Source organism: Alligator sinensis, unplaced genomic scaffold (assembly GCF_000455745.1).
Source record: "Alligator sinensis unplaced genomic scaffold, ASM45574v1 scaffold277_1, whole genome shotgun sequence".
NCBI classification, from domain to species: Eukaryota; Metazoa; Chordata; order Crocodylia; family Alligatoridae; genus Alligator; species Alligator sinensis.
The window spans coordinates 758,715-784,266 of NW_005841899.1; the positions used below are offsets into that span (position 1 = coordinate 758,715).

General features: G+C 41.9%; 2 protein-coding genes across 2 annotated transcripts in view; one reads left to right on the plus strand and one right to left on the minus strand.

Moving 5' to 3' along the window:
* The window catches only part of GPR39 (G protein-coupled receptor 39), a 115,907-nt gene extending 107,753 nt beyond the window's left edge, over positions 1 to 8,154 (plus strand). The window contains exon 2 of the mRNA XM_006018381.3: positions 7,606 to 8,154. Coding sequence (XP_006018443.1) covers positions 7,606 to 8,129 — 524 coding nt within the window. The 3' untranslated portion in view covers positions 8,130 to 8,154. The remainder of the gene's footprint in view (positions 1 to 7,605) is intronic.
* A 315-nt stretch (positions 8,155 to 8,469) lies between these two features.
* Positions 8,470 to 25,486, minus strand: LYPD1 (LY6/PLAUR domain containing 1). Its single transcript, XM_025197585.1, has 2 exons — positions 25,168 to 25,486; positions 8,470 to 8,736 (listed from the first exon to the last, which is right to left on the minus strand). Exons 1-2 carry the CDS (start codon positions 25,199 to 25,201, stop codon positions 8,501 to 8,503), a joined length of 270 nt encoding a protein of 89 aa, XP_025053370.1. The 5' UTR covers positions 25,202 to 25,486; the 3' UTR covers positions 8,470 to 8,500.
* Between the last annotated feature and the right edge of the window lie 66 nt (positions 25,487 to 25,552).

The following is a 25,552-nucleotide window of genomic DNA, read 5'->3' on the forward strand; positions in this document are numbered from 1 at the left end:
TGCTGAGCAGCTCAGTCCGAGCAAAGGCCTCTTGTCTGCAGGGGGGCTAATTCAGCAGGCCTCCGCAGAGCAGTAGATAAGCCTCTTGCAACAGGCGATGAAGCACAAGATGCTTTTGGAGCTAGCTGCATCTTATACCCAGAAGTTAGGGCACTCATGGGAGAGGTGGAGGGCAGGTTTTCAAGTCAGGATGAGCAAGGAAATTGAATCTATTCCTCTCGCATCATGACAAATTCCTGCAATCCTCAGGCCATTGAGGGGATTGGCTTTCTCTCTCCTGCTGCTATTCCATTTGCTATTGCAGAAAAAGAGAGCGTGGAAGTTTGACTAACGCTGGTTGGTTGGTTTGGGCACTAATGGGGAAGAGTTATACTAAGTTTTAACAACTTCAGCAAAAGAGCGCAACTCGCCACAGTAACCAGTAATCCAGTGGACAGGGCACTCTCCTGGGATACAAGATACCTTGGTCAAAGTTCTTGCCATCTTACTTTGACTGCCTTCAAACGGCTATAACAAGATGGCAAGAGGGTGTCTGTCTGTCTGTGTTGGTTTTTTTGAGGAAATGGGCTGGCTGTGTAAGAGTCACTGACTGCAGGTGAATTTATTGTTGGTGGTGAATCCTGAGCAGAGGCGGATGTCTCCATGCTCAGTGTGCTGACACCTATGAATGCCTTCATGGGTGCTTAATTCTTCTTGTTTTATGAGGAAACTGGTCATTAACTCTGCCGTTGCTGCTTCTCTCTGTGGTGGCAGAGTGACTGCTGCTGAAGCCCCTTGCTGCCAAATGCAGCTGAAGCCCCACGTCCCTGGGCTGGAGTCAATGGCTCCATGGGCTATAGGCTGCCAACTCCCCGTCTAATTCAAAGCTGTGGTTTCCATTAGGTGGCAGCATTGCAAGAGTGGGTGTTGTGGTAACTAAATCCCTTGAGTCCTAGGAAAGTTGATTTAATCCTTGCCACTCTCTGTCTCTTAGAGGGATTTTCTTGGCGTTCACAATATAACTTGCATGGAAGCAGTTCTGGACTGGAGCCCCTTTCAAGGGGATTACTTGCTCTTATTCCACCATTCGTAGTTTCCACAATTTAAGCACGTTTCCAGGATTTAAGCCACGTTCCTCTAACCTGAAGAGGAGTAAACTAAGAATACAAATCGGAGATGATCCTTCACCTCATAAGAACATGGCAGCTTCATAACTAATGTTGGTTACCAGGTCCTCTTCTGAACCTTTCTCTCCACAGTGGACCATAGCGAGCTGGCTTTGTCAGGCTCGTGACGGAGAAGTTGGCATAGCTGATAAACTAGTTCTGCTCCTGTTAACAACTGTACGAGTCTGATAGTGATAGACACCGAGTGCTTTCAAAGGAATATGCCTGCAGTTCAATTGTGTGTCTTGTTAACTTGATTGGAGATGTCCTAGCCAAACAATTAAACCTCAAAAAACCTTTGGCTGGAAGTGGAGATGAAAGATTGGGGGGGGAGGGAAGAGAGGGGCAGTAGGATGTACCCATCCTCTCTGAAGTGAGCCATCCTGTTACTGCTTAGTGGCTCACAAAGGAAGGTTGAATGGAGTGATGTCTTTTGGCCTTGAATGCAAAAAGCAGATTGCTGGTTGGGTAAGCTGATGCTCTGACCCTCACAATACGTGGAACTGGAGCCTCCAAAGCCTCCCTGGCTGCTGCACGAGGAATAATCTCTCCTAAGGGAGAGGCGATCCTGAGTTCTGCAAGGTAAACACGCTGCTACTTGCATCTTCCTGAAATTTTGGTTGATAAATAGCTTCATGTTCTGCCTCTCTTGGTGCTTGTTGCTTTTTCTAAGGAGCATCAACATCCATTTGGCATCATTCAGGACTCTTAAATAACAGTAGTAAAAGAATCATCTTGTAAACTGACATTTTAAATAGCAATTGTAGCACATAAGCATATGGTTAGCCAAGTTATGACTCAAGTGTAGGCAGAAGTGCACTTGGTCCAGCGTGAAATTCTCAGTCTAGGTATTTTCACAAGCTTTTTTTTTTTTCTTTCCATGGCCTTCAAGGTAATGGATAACGCAGGCACGTGGGATCCATGGAAAACGGGTCTTTGCTGATAGGCGTAGGTTAAATTCCGCAACGTTTGATGTTTCCGACCACCACGTCTGCAAGGGAAAACAAGTAGATTTTCAAGCCTTACTTGAAGCAGTGTAAAAGTCTCAATCTAGAAGGTATGCCAGCTTCCTTAGCCACCTGAATATGAGGAACTGATGCGTCTCGAATGGTGCTTCTTTTCTATCCCCTGCCCCCAGCCTGAAATATTGGGGGTACCCATTTTTAAAGGGAGGAGTTGCCTAAAATTGGAGTGGCACTCAAGCCTATGCCTCCCCAGAACTGGAAGGTAGTTTTTGTCTTAATCAGTTAACAATTATTGTTGGATGGGTGGATTTTTTTTTTTAATTCTTCATTGGGGAAACTGATGAATGCTGACTTGGACTCCGAGAGTAGGAATTGGGGGAATTGGAGGGAGGGGAAGGAAGCAATAATGACACCTTGTTTTTTAAACAGGAAAATAACAAACATCAAATGCAGTGCGCCAGAAGTGTCCCCATGATGCTGAACTTACTTGCATTCAGGTTTTCCTGAATATTTTCCTCTACTAGGAGTGTTGCTTACAAAAGGTTACTTAATCTGGTGGTTGTGGGGAAACTCAGCATTGCAATGTGGTATAGGCCACTAATGTTGCATTATACCCTGGAGTATAAAACCAGGCCAAGTATGTGAATATAAAGGATAGAAAAAAATCTAAACGTGCTCCCGTTGAACCAGGGTGTTTCTGTGTGCGCTTGACTCATAACTCAACTAACCATATGCTTATAGTCCACTGACAATTGCCATTTAAATGTCAGTTTACAAGCAGATGTTGAGAGCCCTCCTTTGTGCCATTAATTTAATAACAGAAAAATAAAGTTTGGGATTTAACCTTGTTTCTGCCAACTGTGACTCAGTCTAGGAGCAAACTCCTGTGCGATGTGAATCATCGGGGCGAACAGCGAAACTGGAACGGATGAAAAGACTGTACACAAGGCGGCAGTGCCCATGATGGAAGTGGTTAAGAGATGGGCATCAAAATACAAAACCAAACAAACAGGCATTGCTGGAGTATCTTAGTGTCTAATTACAATTTCATGCCAGGACCCCAGGTACTGTGGGCTGGGCTGGCAGCAGCTAGGATGCAGCGTGGAAATGACAGGCTTAGATTACAAAGGAAAGGGAAGATTAAAGAGCCATCAAGTACAGGCACATCTTGTTTGTTATTGGAACAAGCAAAACCTGTAGAAAATCCCTGTGCGCTCTACCAGGCTTCGGATGCTGCTAGCTGTAATGTATTTAAAATCCCCCACTAAAGGCAGTAATGAATTTAATTCGTAGCCCAGAGGAATGTTCCAAGTCATAAAAAAGTATTGTTAAGGGAGAGATGACTGCCAAACTCCTTCTATCCTGTGCCAGTGATGCATATTTGTATTATTGGCACTTATGCACCAGGTTTCGTTTACTACAAAAACGATCCTTTATCACTTATTAAGAATTAATAGTATAAAAGCGCTTTTGGGAATCTACAATAACAATTACTTAAACTTGGCAGTATTGCTCAAGGTTTGCACAAAAAAATGTGCAATGCAGGGGAGGGGGGGAAGTGGTATTTTAAAATGAACTTGCCTGGACAATGAGCTACTCTAGGTTGCAGTGAGGTGCTGCATGGTTTCTAAACATTTAAATGTATATGCCTTTCATCCAAGGATGCTGAAGGGCTGGGTTAAGTGTTATTTTTTTTTTTAGCTCTGTGGAATAACAGTCAGTGCTAAATGAATTATAAAAGGCTTACTTAAAAGCTGGCATGTGTTTACTAACATGTATTCAACCAGATAAAGCATGAGGCCTCCAAGCTTTTGGCTGCATGGCTTCAGTGCACTCCTGAAGGCTAAACCAAGCATGGTGATTCTAATGTTGGGAATTTGAAGCACCAGTGCTGGGTTTCGACATCTGCATTACTTGAGTCTTAAGCAACACAGCTTTTGGGGAGGATGAATCTCTATCCTCTCCTAATGGCTTTTAATACTTTTGCACAGCTATCAAGAGGAAAAATGAAGCTGTTACTCTTTGGGTGAGAGGTTAAAGATCAGCTGGTATGTGCTAATTACATGGCAGGTAGGTGACCTAGGGAAATGATGCATCAATTCTGGTCTAACCCAGTTTGTTCGAACATTCACGGTCATTTAACTGATCATCATTTAAGTTCATACACAAGTTTAAGTTAATTCTGCACATTTACATAGAAAATACTAAAACTTTATAGACTTTCCTCCTGGGGCTGGTGTACAAGATGAAATCAATTGCAACAGTAACTCGGTCAAAACACTACATTTTATATGAAGTCCTGAATGAGGATTTAAAGCTTTCTCTCGGTGGTATGAAGTAACTGGGTGTTTAAGTCAAATATAAATGATTAAAAGAAACAGCAATTATTTTGTCCGTGGCTGTTTGTGTAGTGCACTCCGAAAACAACGTGCTTATTTTTTTTTTTCCAAGTGTAAAAATGAATAATTACTTATCTTGATAAAAGTGACAAAGTTTAGAGATGGGCTACCCTTTTCTCCTGAAAGTCTAACCTCCGTGATGCTACACAAGGGCACAAGCAGCTCATTTTTCACTCGCTGTACACACGACCAAATAGTCAATGCCCCAGAACAGAAAGAACGTAAGGAGCAATCTTAAAACACTTGGCAGTACAGATTCAAAATAAAAGGCAGTGTCCAACCGTTCAGATGCATGATAAAAATTAGAAGCTTCTGAGCATGTTTATACTTGACAACGGTACTAAATTACTGTTTGGTTTCGAAATATTTTTCACCATAAAATCTCCTCCTCTTCCTTTCTTTATGGAGATTTTATCAGTCAAGCAATGCAAAATGCCTTTTCCATTTTTTTTAGTAGTAGTAATAATACAGAATTATTGCAACGAAAGCAATTTGTTGTGGTATGGTAAGAATTGGATTGCAAGATGCTATAGTGACAAGGGCCTCTAGCTTGCAGAAGGCAGCATTCAACTCGGTCACGGACTCTCGCTGTCTTCTGAAGGCTGCTGGTACTATCCATCAGAAGAGGCCTTATTCCTTATCTTGGAGACCTCCCCCCACCTCCCACCCTTGGTGCTCTTTACTGCCAAGCCTTTCTGGTGTTTAGTTTGCTCACTGTGCTGACAGTGAGGAAAAGCACAGAAGTCTAGAAATGTTCGTCTCCACAGCACAAAATTTGTCAGGGCACAGAAATGCAACAGGCAATATTTGAACAACAAGTGAAGGACGAGTAGCAAAAGGCAGCACAGGTGTTAGAGATCCAGGATGGGACAAGACAATAAGGAAAGACAGCAGAAAGAGGATTCGTACAACGGGAAAGTAGACTAGATGAAGTTGCCCTGACTCATTTGGTCTCTTACCTCTTGGTCAAACAGATATCTGATGGTCCTTTTCTCAGGGCATGATGTCTTCTAAAATTAAATTTCCTTCAAATGCACTGAGAAACAACTGGTCAAAAGGGAGGTGTCCCCTTGGTGCGCGTGGTTCAACAAACAAAGAAATCTTTGAAAGCCCTTCTGAAAACCTAATGGTAATTACTCTCCTTTTAAGAAAACGATTCACTGTTTGTATAAAGACTCAGGAAAGTCGATATAAAATGTGAAAATTGCAGTTCCTTTAAACTTTGACACAGACAGTTTTATTTTTTTTTTAAGTCCTTGCAGCTTCTTAGTGGCAGAAATCTCCCTTCTTTTTCTTGTCATATTTTTTTTTTTTTTTTTAATCCAGTAAAATATTGGCTTTCAAATGAGAAAATGTTATCTAATATGCTGTTTTAGATTTCTAGGTCTTCCCAATAGGATTTTATCCTTTTCCATTCAATTATTTGATTTCTATATATTTGGAATTAGCAGGAAATAGCATGTAGATATGAAGGCAAAGCTATTCTGGCAAGGACAGGAATAAACGGAATATGTTGTGATTCTGTTCAGAGAAGATTTCAGAGGAGCTATAAAAGTAGAAAAAATCTGGTCCGAATATGTAGCTGTGCACCACTGCTTCCTTGCACTGTTTCCGCAGATCTAACTGCACGGGGAGGAAGATGTCTGCTCCTACCACTAGGTCGGGGTGGGCAAAATGCAGCCCACAGGCCAGATGCGGCCCACCAGGCCATTCTACCCAGACTGCGGGGCCCCTAAAAAATTTAGAAAATTAATATTTATCTGCGCCTGGCTCCCTATCATTTGGCCCTCGATGGCTTGCCAAAAGTCAGTGAGTGGCCCTCCGCCTGAAATAATTGCCTGCCCATGCACTAGGTGTTATACAAAAGGCACCTTTGCTGCAAAGCCAGGGGAAGACCAAAGGAACGTAAGTGGAAAGTGTGAACGTTAGAATTAATATTTTAAAGAAATAGATATTTTTCTGGGAGGATATTTTGGGGAAATTTTCAAAGGTTAAGTTTTCCATCTCTTGTTTCCATCCAGTAGCTTCAAATTGCGGGCTGCGTTCTCTTCTTGTACTTACCAGAGAGCGAGAGGTGTTTAGCTGTTAGCCTTAAGGCAGGCAGAAAGGGCAGCGTGGCCAACTGGTTTAGAGAGGCCTGCACTTTACTTGGGAGCAGCCTGCTTTGTCGGATGCCAGTTAGTTTCCAAGGTGCCACCTTGCCCCATCTTCTGCCAGAGAGTGAATAAAACCCTCCAGTCTTTGGATACACATCTGCCTGCACAACTGTTCTGAATGAGCCTTCATGATCGCTGTTTCTCTACTTAATCTCTCTCCACAAGGGTGGATCCTGTAGACACCCAACATGTAGATTATTCCCCCAATTTTTTTTAACTGAAGTATGGTATAGTGATGCAGCAGCACATTATATCTGATCATTTGTATTTACATATATCACATTTTTAACACATTTTATATAATTATTTCAAACTTACATATCCATGGCAGGGCTAACTTTTTTTTTTCCCCCCATTTACATTCATGAACTGAATTCACCTGGAATTTTTTTTTTATGAAAGCCCAACATACATCGTAATTATCATAAAAAGATCCATACATACTTTACTTAAAAATATCTTTTGTAAGAGGAAAGTTACCAAAAATAACACCAAATATACTATTATGCATACATTTTTGTAAAATACAAACAAAAAGTGATTTATTTGGGGTATTGCCTAGTCTAATATGGCTATCTTTAAAACAGAAAAAGAAAGGAGGGGAAGGAGTAACACAAGAAAATCAGGCCGATTTTAAAGAAACCCATTTCATTCTTTCCAGAGATGCAAATATGACGGAAAGAACACTTGTAAAATTAACTGAGTATCAACAGGTACAAATAAACACTACCTAAATATCACACGTCTTCTCTGAAGCATATGCTGTAATGACCTTGTAACTCTTTAAAAAGAAAATGCAAGTGGCAGAAAAAGCTGTCAAGCAAAACATTGAAAAATTAGTACCATTTACTAACCAGTAAGTGCAGAACTGAGAGGCTAAATATTTTTATGATTTGTTTCACATGCGCTCTCTCTCTCTTTCTTTTCCTTTTGCTCACAGGACTGATTGTTGCAACTCTGGCAATATGTTGGATGCCAAACCAGATTCGGAGGATCATGGCTGCTTCTAAGCCCAAGCAAGACTGGACGATAACCTACTTCAGAGCGTACATCACCCTTCTCCCCATTGCTGACGCTTTCTTTTACTTCAGTTCGGTAGTCAACCCGCTCCTGTATAACATCTCTTCTCAGCAGTTCCGGGATGTGTTTCTGCAGGTCCTCCGCTGTCATCTGACGGTAGAGCATGCCAACAAACAAAAGCTCCTGAGAGCCCATTTCAGCTCCAGAGCCAGCAGCGCCCGCTCTATGCGTCCATTGATCTTCATCTCATCAAAACGCAATTCTTCGACAAGGACCAATAAGAAGGTTTTCTTAAGTACTTTTCAGAATGAGACCAAGCCTGACTGCAGTCCACAAAAATTGAGTGTTGAATCACTGGAGCCCAACTTGGATGAAACGCCACTGGAGACTAATGTAGAGCCCAGTCCGGTGGCACAGAATGGCCTTCACGAACATGAGATGTGATTCCACGCAAGGCAAAGTTCGTTGAGCGCTGACCTAAAACAACTGTTGATCTAGAAACAGAAGAATTGCCTATATTTTAAGTAGTATTTCTGGTAGACTTGTTTCCAACTACACAAATGAAGCAAGTGTCGTGCGTGCTGTTAGGATTTTTTTTTGTTGTTTTTGTGGTTTTTTTTTAAAGTGCACAAGAGATTCGATCTGGTACTTGAATTCATTAGTTGCTGACCAAACAAGAAAACAAACAAAAAAAACCCCCTCTTGGACCAAACTGCTCTTTAGTGATTTGGAAGCAAAAAGCAAAAGAGCAGCGTCCTTTGAAGAAAGGGAGACACAGAACAAACAATGCCAGGACAATAAAGCATCCTCAAAGTTTAGCAATACAATGATAAAAGAGCCAATTTAAGGAACAAAATAGTAGTTATCATGCCTGCCCTAGGCACTGTGCCGGAATTTCCTCTCTTCTTTGGTCGAGGGCCGTTGCAGAGTGGTGTGTTGCAGCAACTGATACAAACGGAGTCCACTTTCCCCGGGGAACAGAAAGACTGGTATCCAGCGGAGGCTATGAGACAAGCTGCAGAAGACGCACAGGATTTGCGATACAGGATTCCTACAAGACAGAACATGACTTAATTAGCTTGATAATATGGTGAACATTAGCCCACCTGTTTGAAGATCCTTACATGTTTATGTTGAAATGTTCAGATTGATACAAGTAGTATAAATCCATCATAACTAAAGAGGGGTGGTACTTCGGCCCCTGTTTTGCTAGGAAATGACAGCCATTGTTTAGGTTTGTAATTTGTTAAAAAGAACCCGATTAGAAATTGTAAAATAAACAGAATACGTTTTTAAACACGGGTCTTTTAAAACCAGACACTGCAATCCATTGGCAGAACCTGTAAAGATGTACAACTCGGAGACCAGCAATTTCCAAAACGTTCGTTTACTTGATTTACAAGTAAACCTACCGGAAAAACTCATCACAAACTGCTTTTTAATGGATGGAAGCCGAGCACGTTCTGATGTACGTGGAAGGTATTTTCAAGTGTTTTACAAGGTTATAAAATAAACCATTGTGCCCCCTCCTCCATGTTAGCTGCTTGTGGTAGTTCTGTCGTTTATTCCTTGTGGTTCTCTTTGGCATGTACTACCCTTAGATTTACCATAAGGACTGAGGACCTGGTGGAAGTGTGGAAATTCCTTAGGCGACTAACACACTTCCAAGGTTGTGGAAACCACCTTGCCTCTGAGACCAGGTGTTACCCAAGGGTGTGTGAGAACAGGATTCCCCTGATGTGTTGTTTTGTACTCCAACACCCAGCCCCACCAGGCATTTCATCTCTAGTACACGTGGGACAGGACTTTTGAGAGAGGCCAAGGAAGAAGTGGGAGTATGGGGCATGAGTTCAACTATGGTTTGTACAGCTGTTGGCCAAATCCCTTGGGAACTGGAGTAACAAGGCAACCACAGAGTCTAACAGAGGCTTCTGCCAGTCTTAACTGGCACAGAACAACTGCCTTGCCCCCTTCCCGTGCATCTCTGTAGTGCAAGTCTACTTCAGTTTTGCCCTGGGGAAAGGACTCCCAGTCCCAAGCAGGAAGAGATGAACAGGTTGGTCTTATGTTAATCGATCCCTATGTGTTGCACTGAAGCTTGGTGCAGTGTTACCGTTTTTACTGGAATCCAAGACTTACCTGAATCCCCAGTAACTAAATTCTAAACACGCCTGGAATCTAATTTTTGGAGGGTTGTATTAAATTAATCGCTGTCGTCCCGTCCCACCCCCCGCCGCATCATGGCAATCAGCAGTGGGGGTAGGTAAGGAAGGGCAAATGGTCTGACCTCTTCCCTTTGCTGCTTGCTTCCCCTGTCCATTGCCTGCATGCTCCACACCTGCCCTCCCACTTGTACCCCTCTTGTCTGCCCCCCTGCCACTTACTCCCACTCCTGCCTGCCCCCCTCATGGTGCATGCATCCCTTGAAACCTACTTGTCCTGGTACTTATCCTCTCCCGCCTGTATCTCCAGCCCCTCCTAGTGTTGCTGTCCTTCACCTCCCAATGCTGCTTATCTTCCCCTTGCAGCTCTGGCCAAGGATGGGGAGGATGCAGCCCATGCTGCCTCCGGCCCCAGCCCAGCCATGCGGTGGTGCTGGCAGCAGAAGCTTTGGCCCTGGAGCAGGGGCCAGTGCTATCGCCACTGCTGCATAATTGAGCAGGGACCAGAGGTTGCGTATGCTGCATGTTCCTTGCCCCTGTCAGGTACGGAGCTGAGCTGGAGCCTGAGCTGCAAGGGGGAGCAAAGGCAGGCAGGAGAAGCAGAGGCTGCAGGGGGCAGGTGGTGGTGGGGATATCAGCTGAAGCTACAACTAGCCTCCCCCCCCCCACTTCCCTGCCCATACTTGAATCTAAGACAAGGGGCTTTTTTCTCCCTCTGTCTGTGCTGAACGGGTGGGGGGAGGAAATCCTTTTAGATGTGAGTAAATACAGTAATAAGGTAGGACTTTTTGGGTTCTAAAAGTTATCTAGAGAAGATTCTTATGTGCAAGTGAAGACCTGGTCCCACTGTAGGCAAAGGCATACCTCCCGCAGACCCAGAGCTGGGATTACACCTATTTTGGATTAATCTTTGAATATCAATTTTAATCTGTCTAATCCTCAATTTACCTTTATTTCAGCAACAGAAAGCATTCCTGCTTGAGTAAACTTTACTACAACTTCTTCCACCTTCTAGAAATGATGCTTTCAAGGTAGTCTGCATGTAAGGAAATTTGAAAATGTATCATGTAGACCTTCCAGTACTTTTTGCCATGGGTGTTTGTTATACTGGAGACCCAACTTGTCTCCCCCTTGTAAAGTTGTCTAGTGTTTTGTCTATGATTTTTTCCCCCCAATTGTCCAAACTTCTAGGTCAGCCACTCCTCTATATGGCTTTTGTGCAAATAACAATAAATCTGGAATTTCCCCCTGTTTAAATGGGAAGCTTTTAAAATGCTGACAATAGTGGAGGATTCCTGTTCCATAAATAGGGAAATTCCCTTTTTTCCTTCCTACTAAGCTTTCTGCTTGGATGGATATGGGTCCAATAAGTGACTTGTTCATGATTTGCACACGTACTGGGTTATACTTTACATCTATGAAGTTGTCAGATCCTTGTAGCTGTGCTACTTTTGAAGGCCTACGTTCAGTCCTGTGAACTTGATCGTGCCCTTAAGTGTAAACTTCCAGGCTTTCATTAGGGAACTCTGGAAGATGGTCATGTAGTCCTGGAACCTTAATTCCATGCTTCTGCAGTTGCTTTCAGGCAATCCTGCAGGGTGAATTCCATTTAATAACAATGAGCTCCTGTGAAAACAAAATACGACGTTCCTACAGATTAGGTAGAGTTTTGAAATTCCAGGACTGTAATTTCATGAACAGATGGAAGACATTCATGCCTAAATAGAAGAAATGATCAGCCCAGCAATATAATCTCATTGGGATGTTCTCTTATGGGTCTTCATAACTGTCTTCCTATGGGAAATCCCATTCCCAAATGATTGCCTATTTGCATTCCTAGCTACAGGAGTAAGAACTATAATCATACTTTGCAAATTCAAAATTTGCAGCACTTCCATAAAGTTTGTGGTAGCAATCTGGCTTGGTTGCAGCTGCCTAGGGCCAGGACCTATACCTATACTTATTTCAAATAGAGAGGGATCCTTCTGAGGTCTGAAATATGCTTCAATCATAAACAACTAGTTAAGTCGGCAGGAAGGCTCCAGGAGCTGCCATGCGTTATCTAAGCTTAGGCAGGGGAAAATGCTTCTGCACTTTACATATTACAATGCTGTTGTGGCTTGATGCAAAGAAAGCTAATTTAAAAATGGGAGGGAAATGCTGCCAGTATGTGATTTACTGTTTGGTTCAAGTTTTAATCAAATACAACTGTACTTTCTCTGTTTCCCTTTTGGGACAAGGACAAGAGAAAAGAAGCTCTAAACTGTATAAACTGGAGAGGCCATTTGCCTTATAGAAGATGCATGCAGCCCTAGTAAGCTTAATCATCTCCAGGGTTAAAGCTGCTGAGCAAGGTTTTTTTTAATTACAATTATAGGTGAGTGCCTAAATCCTGTTTTTAACTGGGCTATGCTGTACAGTCACCTGAACTCCTTACTTTTGACAGCAGGATTCAAGAAACATCATTTTTTAGTGTTTTCCTACTGGCAAACTATTGTGGCTCTCTACTCGGCAAGCTAACTATTTTAAACTCTGTTCTGAGACACCTAGCTCTGTGTTGCGCTGGGAGCCTCGGGCTCTCATTCAAGCTTCTAGGTCCCATGCCAGGGACAGATGCTTATGCATTTGGCTTCACAGAGCCCAGGTCCTCGATTTGATCTAGCCCTAAATGCCTGCTGTACTGTGATGATAGCACTATCAAATATTCTGACTTAGTGGTAGAATGCACCACATTTACTTGAACTGAAGATGAGATTTACCCCTATTACTAAGGGGGGCATGCAGCATCTTAGATTTAAGTACCAGCCTGGGGTAGCTTGTGTAGTGGGGTGCACCTTTGTGTGTGTGTGGGGTGGGGGGGAGGCGGGGAGCATGGCAAAGACTATGCAACAACTGCCTCACCCACCCTACTTTCAGTTCTTGCTCCAGCCCATCTGGGCCTAGAGCTACCACCATTGCTGACTCTTCTGGAGCCAGAGCTGCCGCCCAGAAGGTAAGTGGTATAGGGGAGGTGTGAGAGAGAGAAGAGGCAAGCAACAGGTGCGGGGGGGGGCAGGCACTGGAAGCGGCAGGGAGGACAAGCAGCAAGGGGGTGGGCACAGGTGAGCTGGGGGTCTGGCCCTTTATGCCCCTTCACTGCTTTGGGGTGGGAGGGCAAATTAGGACAACCCTCCAGTAATTAGATTCTATCTATGGAAGATTATAACAACTTCCTAATTTTCGATGTAGAGAATCTAATTATTAGAGAGTTGTCTTAAATTCAAAGTTGTCTTGGATTTGGGTACATATAGTAGTGTCTTATTCAAACTAAGGTGGGGCCAACTTTCTTTGCTTAAGGACTTTCTAGTGCAGATGAAGCCTGCAGTGAACAACTGTTTAAACAAGAGAAACCATTCTAGCTCCATGTTGTTCTCTTCTTTTTGTTCTCTAATCTGCTAGAAACAAAAACAAACCAGAAAATCCAAAGGGATTTGGCAGCTCCATTTCATTAGTTTCCCATAGCCTTTACCATGCATGATTTAAATGTTGTTTATCTAGTGTCACAAAATGCTGCTTTCCAAACATAAAGGGAGACGTGCCTTTTCCACTACAGTGTGTATAGCTGCCCACAAGCCTTTTCACAATAACATAAAGGGGCAACCCAAAAAAAGGTCTGGGGCGAATATAACATTATAGGCTGGAGTCAGATGAGGACTGGGCACCTACAAGCTTTGCTAGGGTCTGAGCCCAACACTGGAGCACTCTGGCGATCACTATGGCCCACCATGCTGTCTAGCTCTAGAGCAGGCATAATGTTTCTCTTGGCAAAATCTCCAACACACTTCAGTTTATCCTTCTGGGCATGGGCACAGCCATCTCAATCCTGACAAAATTGACAAGCTTAGCATCTATGTCATCTCTGACCCTGCTGAGTCACCAGCTACACTTTTCCACTTGTAACAACTTGCAAAGTATGCCCTGGAAGGGGAGGTGTGCCCATGCCTAATCTCACCTACAAAAGAAAGGGGAAGAGGCAGTAGATAGGACATTTAGGCACTAGAGATGCAAGTATAGTTTAAAAATACTGGTTTTATCTCCTCTAATTATATCAGTTAAATGATTAACTGATAATGCAACAGCTCATACACAGCAGCTGCTGGAAGCCACTCCCGGCTCCCAGAGCCCTTTGACTAGGGGGCTGGAGGGAGGAGGCAAGGCCAGCCAAACAACACAGCCCACACTATGCCCTGTGCTGGGAGGGAGGGAGCACCTGAGAACGAGCAGCTAATTGGTTGATTGACAAGTTGTTTTCTTAGGCTATGGGAACCAGGCCCCTTTGCAAACTCCTCCTCCTCCCTGCTCTGCTGTCTTCTGATCCCTGCTGGGACAATGCAGGGCTTCCCTTCTTCCCTTCCCTGCAAGACTGGGCCTGCTCAGAGCTAAAGGATAACCAGTAAGTAGGGGTGCATCGAGAGAGAATTTTGGGACCGATACCGATAGCCATTGTTTTTTGTTTTTTTTTTTAAATGAGCCATATCGGCTGATACCGATACAACTCTGATATGCAGCCAGGCAGCATGGAAAGTGGTATCCGGTTGGTAAGTCAGTTGGGGAAGAAGGGGCAAGGGAATGGGCATGGGGAGGGGGGAGAGGGGGGCAGATCGAGGTCCCTGTGGTGAGGGAGGGAGTAGGACTGGGGCAGGGGCAGGCGCTGCACAGCTGGAGCAGAGCAGGGGGATGGAGCTGCAAGTGGCTTGCCTAGGGGACACAGGGGACTCCTGCTGCTTCAGGTACCCTGGGAGGGCATGGGGGGGGGCGTGTGCCCCCAGATCTGCATGTGGGGTGAGGGGGGCTGCTGCTGCAGGCTGGTGCTGGGCTCTTCCCAGCAGGGGCGTTGGGCTAGGGCTGCACTCGGTGGATGGCGACGGCGTTGGAAGGGGTTCATGGGGGGGCAGCAGCCACCCCAAAATTCACCATAGCCCCCTCCTAGTGCTGCAGCTGCCTGCTCCAAGCACAGCCCAGCTGAGCCCCCTGCCAAGAACAGCCTGATGCCACCCCAGCTCCAGCCTGCAGTGGCAGCCCACCTCACCCCACGTGCAGCTCCCCGCCCCCCATACCCTCCACATACTCTGTGCCTCCCACACTACACACACTCACACACTCACTCTCTCTCTCTCTCTCTCTTTCTCCCCTCTACCTCATTGTACACACCCTCCTGCTCCTGGCCCCGGGGTACCAGTGCGGCCCCGTGCTCTTGCAGTCTGGCAATGCAGCTGTCAGGGGCCATGTGGTGCTGGAGCAGGAGCGCAGGGAAGCAGTGAAGCTGGGGCAGGCAGAGGCTTTCGATTGTTGGGACGGGGGTGATTGAGGGTGCTGCTGGGCTGACTTTGTTGCTGGCTCCTGCCAGCTCCCCCTGGGTCCTACTGTCCCTGGCTCCTGTCATCTTTGATAGGCAGCCAGGAGCAGATACATATTAATTTTTTTAATTGTTTAAGGGCCCTGAAGGCTGGATAGAATGGCATGATGGGTCAGATTTGGCCCACGGGCTGTATTTTGCCCACCCCTGTACTATTAGCTTGTCAGCTAAAACTTTTAAATGCTGTTTTTATAGATCTGGCCCCTAGCTCATTAGTATTTTTTTGGTGTTTCCTCAGTTGGTCTATTCTGTATAAGCTGCAATTTACACTTTAGCACATACACACCTCCCATGTGAAATGGGAAATAGTTAATTATCTGAGCTTTAATGATGCCCTTTCATGATATATAAATTCTTTGTCTTGGATGTTGTTCACATTTGCTTGTTCATAAAATGAAGACTGAATGCTGTGTACAAACCTGAAAAGACTCCTTAAGCCACCTTTGTTATAATAGCTTGCTGAATGGACTCACATTTCTCTGAATTTTCCCACTTCTGAATCATGGGAAGTCTGCAAATTTATCTCCTTTTGATGTACTTAGTCTGTCTCTCATCTGTCTACCTAAATTCTCTCTGCAGTTTCAATTGTATGTCATTCTTTATTTCCTGCCCTAAATTGTGTGCGAGCTATTTAATGACTACTGCATTTCATCCTACTGATTGTTGCATTTCTGAAGCTAAATGTAATGGAAACTCTTCATGGTGTTCACTGAAACATAAAGTGAGCACTTACCATAAAGTCAGAATAATTACTTAGAATATTTGAAATATTTAATCAAATTAAATATAATGTTGTAATTTATATAAAACAAGAGATTTGATGATTTCATTTCCAATTTCAATACATCTAGAGATGTTCAAGAGCACACTGTAAAATCACACAAGGACTAGGATAGGTCCTAGATCAGGGAATGGCTTATATTAACAGCCACGGAGACCTTTGTAATGGGTATCTTTTCCCTTCTTCAATAGTTCGTGAAGCAAAGCATCTCTGCTTTAGGTAATATTTGTTCAAATGTTTCATTATACAGTGATCTGATGCAACTAGTTCTTTTGGGATTTGCTCTCTGCCTTATAGAAAAAGTGGTTATGAATATTTTATCTAGTAAGGTCCCAAATATATTAAAATGTGACTGACAGAGCCCTTCTGAATGTTGAAAAGCAATGGTTACTTGCATTATTCTTCTAGAAGCAAACATTTGTTTACTCCAACCTTGCTGATATGCAGCTAGAAAGACTCATGCTAGAAAAACACTTAATCTGTTAATTTGTGGCTTTTCGTTTAAGCGAAGAAGCTGCTTGGAAAAAAAAAAAAAAAAGAATTGGGTAGGTTTATTTTATATATACACTCACTTAAAATGACATTTTTTACATTTTAGACTGAATCTAGCAGGCCCTACTCTCTCAGAACTCCCACGGAAGCTAATTAGTGCCTTTAATAACAATCTGCATTTATGTAGTACCTTTCAGGAAAGACTTTCAAAGTGCTTTATAAACCATTAATCAATCTTCATTATATGAAATTATGATCCTCATTGTATCGAGGAGGAAACTGAGGCGTAGAGGTTAAATGATTTGATGTCTGTAGCTACAATACAAAGTTCCTGAATGTTAATCCCAGGATTTAGAGCCGTGACTGTCCTTCCCTCTTTTATATCTTTATCCAGGGGTAAAAAATTGCACCTTATGAGTATATTAAGCATATAATTCTGATGAAAATACCTATTGCTGGTGGCATATGATATGTGGAAAACAGGTAAGATGCTAAAGCTTTTAAGTAGTATTTCATATACATTTTCAACTAATGCGTCCATGGAATGACTACATTAAAATTTTATTCAGTGATTTGTTTGTAAATTTCTGCAAATACAGTATCGACAGGCAGTTTTGAGCTGCAAGACTTTTTTTAAGCTTTGATTTTCTTTCTTCTGACCTATGTGCCATGATCATGTCTTGTGGAAATGAAAATCTCTTAGATGAAAACAGGATAATTGCTGGATACAGAGAACAAGGGACTGGATTGCTGCGATTTCTTTTACAATATTGTAGAACATGGCATCAAATCATGCCGCCCAATTATGGCACTGGAAGTCTAAAGCAAAACCGACTTGTTAATATTGTTCTAAATAATGACACAAAAAAATCCATCCTACTGCTTGCAGCCTCACAAAGCACAAGTGAGGCATTAAACTGCTTAAAAATATGCATTGATTAGGAAAGTGTAAGTGCAGCTTCTAGTTTTATGGTGTCATCAAATAGACTTTTTTTAGCAAATGCCAAGTATAGATTATAAACAATGACGCTCCAACAGTTAAGCCACAGTTCCAGCTTTCACTTGACTAGCTTAACATTTTGTGTCTTGCTGTTGTATCTATTTTTTTTTTAAACTGTGTAATGTCCACTGACAGCCAACTGGCAAATCGTGCAACATTTCAAGCAAAGCTGTCTTGCATGGTCCTCCCAAACGGTAAACAGCAGTCTTGGATATTGAGATTGAAAGTGTACTTTTGCTTCCAGTGTGAAAAGTGAAAGCTGGCTTCCTAGCACTCTGGATTGAAGCTGAGTGTGGTTTTTTTGTATAACTGTTTAATATAGTCTTAATTCCATTAAATGAACTGGAGAAACTCTGCAAATGTTTACTCCTCTGAATAACTTTACTCATGTGAACAGCTCCACTTCATTCAATGTGTGTTGTTTGGGTTTTTTTAAGGAGTTGCACTGAGTTCAACGGGACTAGCTCCATTTGTAAACTTATTTGCTGGCATGCATATATGCAGGACCAGAGACAATGCTCTCACCTCTTGCAAGTCGAGATTCACATATAACAACACTTAAACAGATTGGCCAGCCTGGCTACATTGGTAAGGCGATGCCAGAAAGATGCAGTTTATACCAGCAAGACAGATCTTTTGGCAGTCTAGCTTACATCAGTTCCCCATATAGAAAAACCCATCCCAGCAACATTTTCTTGCTAGTATAATTGTATTGAGACTTGGGTTTCTGCCAGCACAGCTATCTCAGTGACTGATATGACTGTTTATATCACCCTTAACTCCTACCCAACATAACTATACTAGTAAAACGTAAGCGTAGTACTCCAAGTCATAGAAACCTGGTTTTGGTTCTTCACAGGTCCTTCATATAAAAGAAGACCTAATGTGTCTAGCTTTTAAGTATTTATACATAGCTTACATGCAACTTTATATTCTGCTATTTATTTTGAATATTTAATACTAAAGAGCCCAAACTCGCTCGCACTGACTTCCGTATAAGCACCAGAAAGCTGCACTTAAAAAATTATTTTTAGTTTCTGATTCCAGTGTCACTAATAATGCCTCCACTAGAGCTCTTAAATGCTATAAATGTGGCATGTGAAATCTCTCTCAAGTTTGCCAACAGATATTGGGCTATAAAAAGAAAAACAACTGCCTGAAAGGAAAATTATTGTCGTGAACTCTATTTTCTTGCGTTTGAGAAGCTCACTGGGAGCTAGTGAAAGTTCTGGTTCGGTCGCTGGAAATTTGTTTTTGATATTAAGTTTAATTTAGACATGAAATGCAATGCGTAAAATGGTGCACCAGGAGGAGAGAGCACAGAGCTACCAGCCTTGGGCATTATATCCCATCAATGTATACACCTTTTATACAAGTCCATGAAATAGAAAAGAGCATAAAAAGCTATTGTCCGTGTCCTGTGAGAAATGAAATTCACTGGACCAGATATCACAACTTCCTTAAAATAATACAGTACTTCAACACTTCTGCGTTTGGATCTTTTTCATGGTTTTCAAGTCATAAACTACTTGAAATCAACTGCTAGCTCCATCATTGCTTCCCTATATTTAAAAGCACTCAAAATAGCAATTTATTATAAAATCTCCATGGTTTCACCTTATCTAATGCACTTAATTCAGTTCATCTCCTGCTTGCTTGGTAGTGTTATAGGCAACTAAAAATTGGAAGCAATTTATTAATAAGAGAACATGCCCTACAGCTTTGGCATCTGAAAACAGTTTCTGAATGGTAATATATCCACAGCTCTGAATTTACAGCATATAGTGAAAGTTAATGACATATATCATCATTCTTTTATTTACATGCAAGCTTTTATTCGCATCAGCAACAAAAGAGCTTAGATGCTGTGGATATGGATTACTATGCTTTTATTCCATTGGGCACCTACCAGAGCAAAATAAGATTCTAACGGCTAATTGGTAAAAGAATTTTTTCCCCCTAATCTGGCAATTAACATCAAATATATAGTATACTTTATATTCATTTTTAAAATAGATCTTATGTAGAGGCTTCCCCTCTATACCTATTCATATGCAAATTGTCAAACATGATTATTAAAATAACTTTACACAATGTCCTTTAATAGAATGGAACCTGAAAAACTGGTTTGACTGACAGGTGCTCCTTACTGGTTTTTAATGGATGCTGAAGGTAAAGCCATTTCATATAAAACTTTAATGCCCGGAATGATCCTCTATGAACACTCACTGATAGAAGATTAAAATAGACAACTATCTCAGTTAGCCATATGCGTATAATTGTTAGTTGTATCAACAGAGTTGTGCACATGCACCGAGAAGAATGTGCTTTTCTGTGATCTCCAGGAGTCGCACGTGGGATAGTAAATAAAAGATAAGCAGTGAGGCTGTAGGGCTAGGAAGGCAGAATATTGACTTTAGCTTCCCTGTGTTTACTAAAATGGGTGACTTACACTCTTCAAGAAGCTTATTTCTTACAAACAGCAATTAAAATTCACCAGTGAAATGATAGTCGTGTTCCTGTTTGTTCCTATGAATTGCTTTAAGTGAACAATTACAGTAATTGCTTTAATTACATTGCTGTATTCTATACAAAATGAATGCATGGAAAATGCCATTGTAAACCAAACAAACAAGAGAAGCTTTTATTGCAGATTAATAGAATTAACGAAGTTGCGTGCGACTGCCTTTACAAAAGAAACTGCAACCTTAACTTCTATAGATATCACTTTTTTTAAAATGCCTATTGCAGAGCCACTCTTGTCGGTTCCAAATGGCATTTTTAATGAAAATGCTGGGGGAATGGTATAATATAAATGGTGTGAAGTAGGTTCACAGCTACCTAATGGAAAGGTAGCAAGAGCACAGAGTCTTTTGTTTTAAAAATTAAACAGCCTGGTATATTTATAGCAACTGAATATTGAGATTGGTGTCATAATTTTTCAATTTCCCCATCTTCCCTTTGATTTCCCCCCCCCCCCAACTATACTTGGTTCTTTACACTCTGGTATTGCAAGTTTAATCTATTTTTAAAAAATCATTTCTTTATAAAATGTACACCTTCATGTTGGGTGTACGATTTCTACATTTGGAGATTTACAAAAGGTGACCTTTTCTTAACCAGCTCTATGGGTCTGATTTCAAAGCCTATCAAAATTCATGGCTCTGAAGACTCCTTTTGACATTGGATCTTGGATCAACCCTTACGTGGTTAGCTCATCTTCAATAAAAGAAAGACTGGGGTTTTTTTTAATATCAGCTTCATTTATATAGAATAAATGAATGAATAGCTAAAAGGTTTCATTCAGTCTCAACAAGTGGTGCATTTAGTTTCTGTTTTCACTTTGAAAAACAGCATCTTTGATGTTTTAGTGTTCAAACTCCATATTAGGAAAAAAAATCCATTACCGATGTTTCCATGAAATATTTGCAAGTGGAATAAATATGATGGGAAATGAATTCATTTGCCAACTAGTTCATCTATATGATCTGTCTTCAGAAACCAGCTGCTGTTTCAGCTGAAAAGCTAACCTTAAAAAGGTATCCCTTAAGTTAGTTGCTATGGGACCAAAAGTGACCCAATATGGTCTCTCTGCCACCTCCAGTGCTATGAACAGCAAAAGCTACTGATGCTTCTTAAAGAGTACATTAACAAATTAATTCTTTGGATGTCTTGCCCATGGTGAAGCACTGTCCTTTTGCATCTCCCACTGGAACGGAGTAATGTAAACAACTGACAAACCCTAGTCTATCAAACTTAATAAATAACTCCACTAAAACTTGAGTAAAAGAATATATACTAGTTCTTTTATTTCATGAAACCTCTAGTTCTGTACATTCTGGATAGGCCCCTTAAGTGTTATCACAACATGGATGGATATAAAACAAAGTGCAGGTAGGGAGGGCAGTGGGGTTTATACTAGCTCAGTAGTCACCTGCGTAACAGCTTCATACTTCCTGACTCTGACTTTTTTTTTTAAACTAGGTAGTAGATAGCACCACTGGAAACATCTGGTTGGTAATACTTAGGCTGATCTGATTTAAATATAAATGTGCCTGAAAATTTTAGATTCATCATTAATTTTGACAATCCGTGTTCAGAACTGTTGCTTTTTAACTTGGGGTCTTATAAAAAAAAGCAAAACCTTTTTAAAGGCATGGTACTTTTTTGTAATACTTTTAGAATTTCTTGTCCAAAACGATATACGCTGTCAGACTGCCTTTATACTAAAATTCAGGAGATTTCCCTGAGTAAGTATAGCGAGTTCTGAAAAAGTTTAAACCTAATTTTACCTTAATCTGTGGAGTGGCTTGCCTAGGCTACAGCAAGGCTTAAAGAAGTATTTTACAATGTAAATGAAAAAGATTCTTAAGAGCTGCAGTCTTAGCTGTGAGAAGTTGGTACAGGTATAATATTAAGCCATATTTGGAGCGGTCATTGCTTAACTTTAATGTAAGAAAGTAGCAACTGCCTACATGCCAGTGACTATAACACAGACACACCACAGCATGTAAATCAGTGACCCCCTTTTATTACAAAACAGACAAATAGATTAATGTGTGTTGCCAAGGATGGGTGACTGGATCAATTAGGTTACTGACTCAGACCATGAACTTTATCTTAATATACTGCATTTAACTTTTAAATAAGGTTCAGGAGAACCTGTAACATTTTGCTCACTGACAGAGTTATATTTTTCGAAGGGCACAAATTGGTTAGTCTATAAAAATTAAATTAATACTTCTTTGACTGCATCTAGTCAAGAGGAAAAACTCTAATTACAAGATTTTGCTGTCAAGTAATTGAAAATTCACATTCTTTATATACTGGGTTAAAAATTCAGACTCCAGGTCCATTATAAATGAAAATCAATATTTGGAACACTTTTCAGCTTTCAGTGATAAGCAGGAGCAAAAGAAACTGAGTTATAAAATGTACAGTTAAAGGAGGTTGAATTGTCAAATAATAATTGTGAGAATAAGGCATTTTATATTGCATTCATTTAAATATTAGAAGAAAAAATAATAAATGAATTGAGGCCTTTATGGTGGCAGTTCCCTCTAGTTTTAATACCAACCCCCTCCAGAACCGACTGAGGCGAACAGAGGAGAAGGTAAGTTTATAATGCAAATTTCACTCCACTTGGAATATATAAATTAAGATTTACCTGCTAAAAGGAGTCTATAACTGCCTAACTTCAAATGAACAAGAGCTGCATTTATAAAATTAAACCATGAAAGATGGATTTTAGTGTGCTATACACTGCAGGAGAGTTCCTTTTAAAAAGGAAATTCAAATAGCATCCAGAGATTTTTTGTTGTTGTTATCACTAATGTAATATTACAGAGGTTGAAAAAACAAAGAAAATGTCATTACCATTTCCCCGCCTTTCATTAATCCCTGGCAAATCAATTTCTTCGTAGTGAAGAAGACAAGTTTATACACCCTTAATTTTTGTAAGATCCAATTAGAATGGTTCTCATTCTCAGTTTAGTACTGCCATGCTAGTTTAACAATTAAGTTTGCAAACTGATTAATCTTACTTTTTTTTTTTTGAAGCCTGAGCAAACCAGCGGTACGTGCGTCATATGAGCGAATGCCCCTTAAATCTTTTGGAGTGAGATTAATATTTTAAGTAAACCGTTCCTAGATTAAAAGAGGTCTGGCTGCAAAGTGAAGAGATGATTACAGATCTGGATCTTGGGAGGGAGACGCAGCTTAAAATTCTAAACTCAAATGAAAATCTTGTGCAAGGGAATGAAAGTGCTAAGAGTTAAATGAGGACAGGTGACACTTTTATGGAGTGGTAACTGCATCTGTCTATCCGGGATTTTGATAGCACTTCAGACTCCTCCACATCATTCATTCAAAGCTATTAAAAAGATGCAGACAATTTAGGTGTGCATGTGGCAAAGCCTGCATTTCAGACACTTGTCTACTTGCTCCTAGGTTTAAAGAACCTCACAAGCTGTAACCATCTCAAACCTCCGCTATCCTCTCTACACAAACACATCTCGAAATAAAATGCTCCAGCAATATAGTTTGAGGGAAATATTTTATGTTCACATTTTTAAAACTCAGTTCTCTTACTGACAGGTCCTAATCTTCCTTTACATTGCACTCCCTTTTTCTGCATTCCTCCTTCATAAAGCAGATGAAAGGTACTGCTCTGTGCATTACCTGCAATGAGGGCAAATGCCTACGACACCACCACTGTGTATTGAAGGGGTGATTGCATTTCTTTGCAGTGATTTTTTTTTTCCCCGCCCCCAGGGTGTTATCTGTGACTAGCAGTATGACCTGAAGTTGCTGATAAGTATATTGGAAATATCATTTAAAGCTGTAAATTTTATTCATTACAAAACACTGCTTATGCAAAACAACTATTCTAGATTTCAGGAACTTCGGCTGCATTTACATTTCCCATTAATAGATGGAGCCCCTGTTATTGGAAGGAGACAAACTGCAGCTTTATGGACACGAGTGCCAAAACACTCCCAACATACCATTCTCATTTGATTAGCTCAGTATAAATTGATCTTCAATATAAATTCCCCACAGGGCCCAAACCAGTGTTTTGTTCCCCAGAGGTGGTACTGTGTAACCTGCACCCAGTGCTGTGTGCTTCTGCCTTTTGGAGATGGGTTTCTCAACCCATCCCCCACCTGGGTGTACAGAGGTAATACCTAATTCAGAGAACTTCAGGGAGCCACGGCTGCCCTCCATCCTTCCAGTTCTCCAAAGATCACAACTGTCAGCTGTGATAAGGTCAGGAAGCGATATGAAATAACAACGGTTAAGCACTCTTCCTCTACCTACTATACCTGCCCCAGCAGTCTCTGATAAAGCTGCTGCATGCTCCCGAATTTGAGAAGGCAGGCAGGACCTGACGTTTAAAACACAAACAGTCCTCCTTGAAATGTTGTGCAGTGTTTGATGTGTAAAAGACCAATGCACAGCACAGCACAATGATTACTGTGCAGAGGGGTAGGAGCACTAACTACCAGGCAGCTTCCTCCCTCTTGAAAGCATTTTTATCTCGGTGTCGTGTGTGCTAAAAATACTCTGCATGGGGCAAAAGCCCCTGAAGATTGCTGAGCGAGACTACACCTGCTCCATGCATCCCATCAGCAATGACCTCCCGAACTCCAGAAACAGTTTATAGATCCCTCATCTATTTCCACCTGCCCGCTGGTTTATGGGTGAAACCCAGCTATCTCTGCCTCTCCTTGCTTAAGATCGACCTTTACCATATGAGAAATGCTAGAGTAAATAAAGAAAGGAGGGAATTATTAATTTAATGCTCTTTCCTCCCATCTCTTGGGGGGGGGAGGCCCATGTAATTAACTGTAATGAGATTAAATTGACTTGTTATTAATTTCCCACTGCTGTAAAAATGAAATGGGAGGCCCATAAGACCATTTTAACAGCTGTATTAACATTTGGCTTGGAAATTTCACTATTTCCCACTTGAAAAGGAAGGCGATTAACCTTATTGGGTTGTAAAGCAGCTCAGAAATATTTAAGTTTGGCTTGGAAGTCACGGCCCCTTTGACAACTGGAAAAAATAAATGCCCGGCGCGGCAGGGCAGCAGAAGCCGAGGGAGCAAACGGGGCTGGCGAGGGGGGAAGGAAGCGATTTCAGGGCTCACCTGAACTTTTCTCCATGATTTCTTTCTGACACATGTCCTGGACATTCACGGTGCAGTTGACGATGAACTCGGGCGCGGAGCAGTCGTTGTTGAGCTGGAATTCCTCGCACTGGTAGCACTGGATTTGCAGCGCGCCGCCTGCGAGAGAGACGGGTCGAGCCCGGAGTCAAGCAACAGGTGCAGCAAGCGATGCCCCCTCCGGGGCAAGGCCGAGACGGGAGGCGACACGGGGAGCTCTCTCTCTCTCTCTCTCTCCCTCCCTCCCTCGGCGTTTTCAATGAGCCCAAACCCGGGGCGAGCCGCAGCCAGCAGAGGGCAGAGGAGGAAGCCGCCGGCCCCGCGGCATCTCCTCCCCGCGGCGCCTAATAGCCGCGCGCCGGCTCCG